The sequence below is a fragment of the Monopterus albus genome, unplaced genomic scaffold (genome assembly GCF_001952655.1).
Source record: "Monopterus albus unplaced genomic scaffold, M_albus_1.0 scaffold2.1, whole genome shotgun sequence".
Classification (NCBI taxonomy): Eukaryota; Metazoa; Chordata; class Actinopteri; order Synbranchiformes; family Synbranchidae; genus Monopterus; species Monopterus albus.
Window position 1 is genome coordinate 7,945,203 of NW_018127882.1, and position 8,632 is coordinate 7,953,834.

The window sequence follows — 8,632 nt, forward strand, 5'->3', positions numbered from 1 at the left end:
TTGATTTGCAAAACCTACACTAATTGAAGAATGCTGACAACCAGAAAAGGTGTAATGAATCTCTTGCAAGGCAGTAAGGGAAAGAAGAAGTGTCCATTCCTACAGACTGTCGTATGTTGTCAGTCAGAGAGGTTGGTCAGAATTAGAGAGGGAAACAGCTCCAGAGTCACAGGAGCTCTTGTCTGGTCTGAGTGACAGACAGCTGCCTGAGCTCTGATTGATAGATGCTATCTGAGCCTCTGACACCTAGGTGGAGAAAACAGTGATGAAGATATGAGAAGAAGCTCTTACAAAAAAGTTATGGCCTAAATACCTTGGTCAATCACTGTTGGTAGTCAAAATGGATGCATCTCTATTATAAAACATCACCTCTTCGAACTTCCTGGCTTTGTACTGCTCTGCCCCTTTCAAGCAGTTCAGCAAGATAACATCACAGAGAACTGCAGCCTGCCAACACAGATGAGAGAGCGTTATGACATTAACAACAGAAATCCTTGTTTTGTGTTTTTTTATCATCTTCTGCCTGATCAGAGCCTCCTACCAGTCCAACAGAGGTGAAGGCTGCTACCAAGTTGATCATTGTTGGGATTGTATTAAACTTTCCTGCCTGGAAAGACGACCAGAAAAAGATGGAGTCAGTTAAGATGACATAACATACAGGCCCAGAATGTTTACATTTAATTTAAGTAAAGGTTAAATGTGAATGTTTAAAACAGTGTTCTGCACAAGTCTTTGTTGAAAGCCCATACATTTTTAAAGACGATGACTTCAATATGCTAAAGAACATTTTGAAATTCTGCAAAATAGTTGCAGTTTTGCTGAGAGTTAGATGAGAAGGGCATAACAGTCTCATGTTTGTGTGCTGAAAATTAAGCTCCGGCACTATTAAGACTGAAAAAGTCAAAATTATAAGTTGTGGTGTTAAAGCTACTGAGACCTACTTTAAATGTACACAAACACACACAAACAAATTCACAGGTGCCACATTTTCAGACAACTCACAATGCCAGTGACTATAACATCAAAGCGGATGGCAAAAACTTTGTAAAGTGTCCGAAATTCAGTCCCATTCTCTCCTTTGAAATATTTGGCAAATCTGCAGTGAAAGAAAAGAAAAAAATGTCAAGAAAAATAAACATGAGTAGACAACAGAAGGAAATTTCAGCCTCGGTACCTGAAGTTGTAGCCTTTGGAGACTGAATTGTTGGCAAATGGTGCGTCCAGTCGTGTGAAAGTGTACTTGGGTAAGCAATACGTAATGTCCAGGTCCAGGTTACACTTCCACTCAATGATTATTCCTATTTCTCCCCCCTGAGAGAGAAGGATCAGAAAAAGAGAAACACACATTGAGGCTGTAGTTCCTGTGCAGTCTCAACATTTCAGCCTTGGGGATGAGGACTGCAGAACATTTTGAGGAGGAGAAGGAGGAAGAAGAGAATACAGGACAGGTAAGACCTTTTTAGCCAGCGTAGACACATCTGAAGGAGGAAGAAGAGAATACAGGACAGATAAGACCTCAATAGCCAGCGTAGACACATTCTGCCCGGTGTAGTTCAGCACGTCCCCCACACGAAATATGGGGCATAAGGGGTAAGTCTCCGGATGGTAAGTACAGTTCTCGATCTCTTTGGACGTCATTGTGGGGGGAATGTTCCCTCTGGGAGAGAAAGATTTCATGTTTATGACAAAAAAACCTTTTGCCATAACATTTTCAGCTGCTTATGTTCAAGTGTGTGTATACTGTATATGTGTGTGACCTACCTTGTGACACCGAAGCGCGGAAAGCGAATACTGTTTTTGATGAAGATGGTGAAGTTTTTCACATCCATTGGATCACTGAGGAGGATGTTGACAGAACAAGAGCGGTGTGGATGAAAATTAATGCCTTCAATGAGATCAAAACTGTCTGTTGCACATGCATATCTGTGTGTATGTGTGTGTGTGTGTGTGTGTGTGTGTGTGTGTGTGTAAATCTTACACTGTAACCTTGTCATTCTCGGCTGGACACCATCCTTCGATCTCACAGAAACCTGCTGAGTCATTGGAGGGTTTAAGGCAAACACCTGTTATTACTCCTGGTGTGTGAGATGGAGAAGGAGAAGAAACATGTTGAATAGGATATTCTCTGGTCACTTAAAGGGATACACTCATCATTTTTGAACTGATCTGGTTTTGGATCTAACATGACATCACTTGTAGTGTGTGGCTGTGAAATGATGCACCTTACTTTTTGTTTTTTAGCTCATACTTTGCTGCTCTGACATCACTTTTTTTTTCATGATACCCCTCCTTCGCTTCTACTAATCGGCCAAACAAATTTGTACTGGTCATCAGAATCACAATTACTGGGACGAGCAGTCGCTCAGCATCAGTGCACCACTAGACTGAAGGACTGAAGTAACTTACATCTTCTAACAGGCACAGCTTTGGGGAAAGAAGGCCACTGATGCATCAGCTGATACTGCGTGTTCAAGAGCGCCCAGTATCAGCTGAATTTACTGCATGTTAAACTGATTCAGCACTTCACCTCTGCAGGATTAGTATTGGTTAGGTATATAGAGTGTCCTTGAAATATAACATTTCAACATATACATTTCATATATAACATTGTTTATCTTTGATAATGATGTGAACGTTTTTCTTTACAGAAGTTAGACCTACCACTGCCGAAGATAGAACCAAGATGCTTGATGCAGTCTTCATCTGTGGTGCACTTAAACTTCTGTTCAGACTAAAACAAACACACAGAAACTTAAAATGTCATGTCAACATGGATTTACTGTAGAGCTTTTAAGGACAAAATGATTACTAAACACTTCAACAGTACACACGGGAACAGAGAGGCAGCTAAGCAAATAATTTAGAAGATATGTTCCCATGTTTTGTTCCACAGTTCCACAGCTTAAATCAACCCTTCTACAGATTCACTGGCTAAATCCCTATTCCCTTAACTGCATTCATGTTTTCCTCACTTGTGTTTTTTCTTTGTGTCCGGCTCACATAAGATGAAAGAAGAAAATGTGAAGAGAGAGGAATTGAGGAAACGCGACATGAGATGTCCATGAGATTTCCTCCAGTCACCAATTGATTTCTAATAAAATGGCATCAGTCCATAAAAGACTAAAAAGGATGCTCTTGTGTATCCTCAGTCATGGCTCCTGCAGGCAGCTTCCTTACACCTCAGAGCAGGAATAAAAGTTTGGGATGTCCTTCAAGATGGTGGATTAGAGTGACCTCTAGGTCAAGTGAGGATCAAGGAACAATCAAATAAAGAAAATGAGATTCATCCAATTCTGTCTTTCAAGTTCCCTGAGGGCTCTGATTTGAAGCACCTATCCTTGTCAGTATAAATATCAGTTGTGTGACTATTGGACTTACCCAGATGGAGACAGTTTGCCATGTCAGTCTTCACAAGATGAAATAAATGGTTGAGTTATGAATGTGCAGCATTCCCATTCTTTCTTTGATAGCTGCCAGAAACTCACTAGAATAGGTCTGTGCAATTTATTATTTATATTGAAAAGCGATATAATAAATACAGTAAAATGAAATCATTTGCAAAACTGCCTGCAAATGAAATGAAGATGCACTCTGGTTCAAAGGAAACTAACAATTCAAGGGAACGAACAGAAGGAGCCGACCTGTAAAGTGCTTCAGACGTAGTTAATAAAACCACCAGATTCATTGAGACTGATTGATCAATGAAAAGAGGAAAAACAAGCAGAGATTATAAATGTGTCCTCACTTCTGCACATCTTCCTTGGAACTGATTTTTGGTGACGATGAGTTTGGTCGCAATGCAGAACACACCTGTACCCTGAAACACAGCAGGACACGTACGGTTAATGCATGTTTGCATATACAAAGGTCAAAATGTGCCTCATAGCACAGAAAAATTTATCAATCTGTAAACTGGCAGCTTGATCATCATAAAGACACATAGCTACAGCTACATCGGGTGAAGCCGAACCATTTTACACTGCAAGAAGATAGTGGTAGTACCTGAGGTCAAAGTCATGCTTATGTTTGTGTGGGTGTTAACTATTTGTTTTCAGGGTCACACACCTGTGGGGGGAAGATGTAGTCAGCCACATCCATCACATTGCTCTCATGGTAACTGAAGCCTTTTACTTTGGTCACCACAGAGGACTCGATGCCAGTGTCGGTCACCTGATAAGCTTTCTCATGGATGAAGACCCAGCTGCGGGACAGAGACACAACACAGCAGGTTCAAGAGTTCATTTAAGAAGTTAAGATTAAAGTCTCATTTCTGGACATAATTAAATCGAAGCGTGAAAGGTAGCTAGAGGTAAGCATCACATGAACTGAAAAAACCCAGACAGTGGTTTTACACTTACCACTGTGCTGAAGGCATTACCACAAGCCTATTTTACCAGTCTGGAAAAAAATATTCTATTTTTTGCATAATAAAAATTTTTTACCCAGTTTTTAAATTGCAATGTGCTGAACTCCCAGATATTTCCAGCATGCCAGACATGACTTACTGTATGTCTGGGTTCTTTTAGCACATCAAAAATATTAACACATTACTTTGTTTACCATAACAAATCTGGACAGCTGGGTATATGTCTAAACTGAGCGTGGCAAAGCTACATGCCATTTCTGGCTACCATCTTTCTTTGGCTTTGAGTTTTTTTCAGTCACCAATTATGTTATTTTTTCTTCTTCTTTTTGGACAACTAAATGCTTAACTGTGGCTTGAATGTAATGGTAATACAAGACAGGCACCAGTAGGGGCTAGAACTGAGTTTAATCACCACCATTTCATTTGATTGAGTTGTCCCCAGTTACGTTTCAACTGGGGACCTTCCTTGCTCCCTCTCCCAATGTTTCCATTGTATCTCTACCCAGATTAATAATCTTTTATCACAGATTTTGCTCAGCACTTAATTAACCAGACTCTCTACTTATGAAAAAAATGTTATTTATATTTTAGTGAACATTTGCTTTTAATGCTACTTTATACTTTTACATCACTACATTTTACTTCTGTTTGACTGTCGGAGTTGAAGTTTTTACACTCAAAGCTTATGAATAGTATGTAAAATATGATGCATTGTTAATATAATAAAAATAATATGTTCACATGTTTATCAATGAGTAATAATCTTCAGATAATTTGAACTAGTCATACACTAAGTACTTTTACTTCTGATAGTTCAATAAATTTACTGATAACGGGAAAGTATGATTATTATTGAAGCACAATTTTGAATGCAGGACATTTCTACTTGTTTATTTAGCATTTCTACACTGTGGAATTGCTATTCTTATTCATACAAAGGATTTGAGCTGTTCTGCAGTAAGGTGTAATTTCACTTGAGAAGTATAAGGGACATTTTAATGCTAAACACCACTGGTAAATTAGCAGTTTCACAGTTTTTACAGGAACAATTTCCTATGCATAAAATACTTTTGGGGAAACTGTTCACAAAGTGTTTCATTTATTATCAAAGGTAATGTGGATATTTTTCCTGATGCAAGTTTCTATTGAGTTTGTGGAATTTTATTTAAATGAATTCCCATCACCTCTACTGTATTGGCATGGCTTTCAGTCTTTGAAGACCTTGACAAACCAAACCAAAATGGCTGTATACCATTTTAGATAAGTGGGAAAATGTCTGTTTATAAATTTAATTTGGATAAACAGATCCTTTAACAAGAGAAACCTCTGAGCTTCTTGACATATAATCAAACAAGCATGGACAGAGACTAAGAAGTCACACACATGCACACACAGCACTGACCCGACAAAATATGCGATGATGAGCAGCTGTACAATCCGGTTGATGATGCCCACAGACCAGCTCTTGACCACCACAGACTTGGTGGTCTCATAAGTGAAGAAGTTGGTGACGAAGCCCCACGCCATGAAGCCCATGGCGGCTTGTCAGTGCTCTGCTTGAGTCTGAAATAAAAATGCAACTCCTGTCCAGCCTCAACAGATGCCTTCTGAGAAGTGTGGTATAAATGTGTTTGAAAGTCAAGAAGCTCACTTCTGATTCTAATGAAGGAACTGTGGACTTCACACTGGTCCCGTCTTTCACTCCTTGGTGTGGCCTGTGTTCTTGTGCTTCATTGTATATTTGATGGTTAAACCTCACCGTCTGTCTCATCTCCCTCACTGTCCTGGTTTCATTGGTTTCTAACACAAACCGGACCTCCCCTTCCTCTACTCAAATGAGTGAATAAAGTGTGAAAGTGTCTCTTCTGTCCCTCCCTCTTTCACATTTTGCCACAGCTCCCTGTGGGATTGCCTCTTTTATCTCATCATCTCTAGCTTATCCCAGTTATACTCAAAAACACACTAATGACACACAGGGAATTGTCAAAATGTACCAATCAATATCCCAACTCCAGACATTTCTGAAACCCTTTTAGTGATGCTTTCATCTCAAGCAACTCATTCACCTTCATTCATATTTCAGTGTTAGTGACTCACAGGGAATCAACTCACAAACCTTCCATTGTCCCTTAAAGTACCATAAAAGACACACTATCAAATGCAGTTTAATAGCAAGATGCAAAATAATGGCTAGGGTTATGCACTGACTTACCTGGTTGTTTAAACTGTTATATAAATGAGGCAGAGTTCATCAAATGGTTAGTTTGCCAGTTCACCTCAGTCAGATATGACAAAGGCATTGTAAGGATATTTACTTAAACAAGATACACAGTACTATATCAGCTGAGTCCTTCGTGTGACCTCCAATAGAGATCTAGCCATTTTATGAGTCATGACCCTGTGATCATGAGTCCTTTATGAGTCCTGTTGGATTTTTATTGTTTAAAAATCTGCCTTAGCTCTTAGTGTATTCCTTCACAAAGTGGAATAGTACGTTTCTCTTAATGATATTTTTAAAGCAAGCACTCCTTCTTTGGCTCTAAAATCTGGCTGTTCTTTTAATCAGCTCTATGACCAGCTATGATCAGTTCTACAGTTAAGCCTGTGACAGTTCAGACTGATATACACTGTAGGTTATATCCATCAATATTGGTGATGTTACGTTTGCAAACAAACTGATTCTATTCATCGGCTTGTTGGTAGGAATGAAGGAATCTGAGTCGCCCGTGAGAGAGGTTCTTTTTTATCTTTTGCCCAGATTTCCAGAAGGGCTGAGTTCCAAATGGCCCCTCGCCAAATTTCACTGCCTGCGTCCAGAGAGTTGAAAGAGAGCAGCGGTGGTTGAGCATGAATGATGAGAGGGAGCAGCGCTAACAAAACGAAGCAGTGAATCAGAAAATAAAACCTTATTTTGTAATTGTTTCACTTTAGTTATATTTTAAGACATAAATAAGCATGAGCAAACATCTACAGGAAGGATTTTATGTGAATGCATTCAACTCCTGTCTGCTGTGCTGTAACCTCTGCCCTGCACCTTGTGTTTAAACGTTGCCCTCGATCAAACAAAGACTGAAAGTGGATACACTTCAACAGTTAATTACACCACATTTGTAAAAAACTTTCATAGAGCAGTTCTTTACAACAGCTCTATGAAAGGAACAGAGCCATAAGAACTGGCTCCGTTCAAAGAGCCACTGTCCCCTCCACTAGCCAATATTAGCTTGTTGCTAATATTGATAAGTAACATATAATTTTAAAAATGAAAAACAGCAATAAATGTTGTAGGAACTGCGTGATTACAGTTTGTCCACTACACAGCACAGACTAGTTTATTTTTAAACTGTAAAATCTGCTGCTCAGAACACATTTCATATTCAAGAGATTTGTGAAAATATCACATTGGAACTTTTAATCCATATCAACCTTTTCAGATCATATTTCACAACTTTAGACTCAGAAAGAGGGTTTGGTTTTTGTGCCAAGTCATTTAAGTTTCTTTTATGGTGTGGGACAAGATAATGTTTCTATATTTTCATATATATTTCGTTTCATGTAAAAATGCCATGTTTTACAAATACATGTAGGTATAGAAGAGGATTGGGGCCACTGCATAAAATTTATATGAACTCTTGACTTTAATCTCAGAATTCTAACTTTGAAGTCAGAGTTCAAATAAATTTTATGCCGTGGCCCCAATCCTCTTCCGTATGGAGGCTATACTGTATATATGTTTTGGTGGAAAGTTACTAAATGCATCTGAAGACTCTTGAACAACAACAAGGAGGGTTTCTCACTTTTCACACTATATACCAACCAGACTGAAGCAAATCATGACCAAGTTAAACTGACATGCATTTAGTTCATTGAAAGTAACTGAAAATGTCATAACTTTAAATATGGCCGCTGAGACAAATCCAAATTTTCAGTAAGTCTCCACTAAACATGATTTTGCTCTCTTCGTTAAATCAAACATACAGAAAGAAGCTATTTGATTCCATACTACAGGCCCATGTAAGAGGCTTGAGTGTGAATGCGTGAGTGCTTGGGAGTGCGAATGGGTGAATGGCCGAATAATGTGAAAGCGCTTTGAGTGTGCTGTAAAAGCATAGAAAGGCGCTTTACAAGTATAAGACCATTTGAGTCTGAAAGCACTCTAATAAACTACAAACTGTGCCATTACTGACCACTGTGCAATAATTGCAACATACGATATGATGCACCAGCAGCATTACTGTCTCTCAAATCAAAGAGATAATGTATTGAGGC

General features: G+C 38.9%; 1 protein-coding gene across 1 annotated transcript; it reads right to left on the bottom strand.

The window, feature by feature from the left end:
* Positions 1-6: 6 nt before the first annotated feature.
* p2rx3a (purinergic receptor P2X, ligand-gated ion channel, 3a) lies at positions 7-6,092 on the bottom strand. The gene is made up of 12 exons (XM_020595168.1): positions 5,769-6,092; positions 4,066-4,201; positions 3,746-3,817; positions 2,694-2,731; positions 1,979-2,101; positions 1,762-1,836; positions 1,516-1,657; positions 1,175-1,311; positions 1,003-1,096; positions 542-607; positions 370-447; positions 7-246 (listed from the first exon to the last, which is right to left on the bottom strand). Exons 1-12 carry the CDS (start codon positions 5,900-5,902, stop codon positions 124-126), a joined length of 1,218 nt encoding a protein of 405 aa, XP_020450824.1. The 5' UTR covers positions 5,903-6,092; the 3' UTR covers positions 7-123.
* Positions 6,093-8,632: the final 2,540 nt, after the last annotated feature.

Bases quoted from the DNA above. Each gene is read 5' to 3' on its own strand.
- p2rx3a (XM_020595168.1), bottom strand. From the start codon at position 5,902: ATGGGCTTCATGGCGTGGGGCTTCGTCACCAACTTCTTCACTTATGAG. The intron at 2,102-2,693 runs CATCAAGCATCT...TCAACATGTTTC, and splicing joins TGCACCACAGATGAAGACTG to TTCTCCTTCTCCATCTCACA. The intron at 608-1,002 runs GTGAGTTGTCTG...TCGTCTTTCCAG, and splicing joins ATGTTATAGTCACTGGCATT to GCAGGAAAGTTTAATACAAT.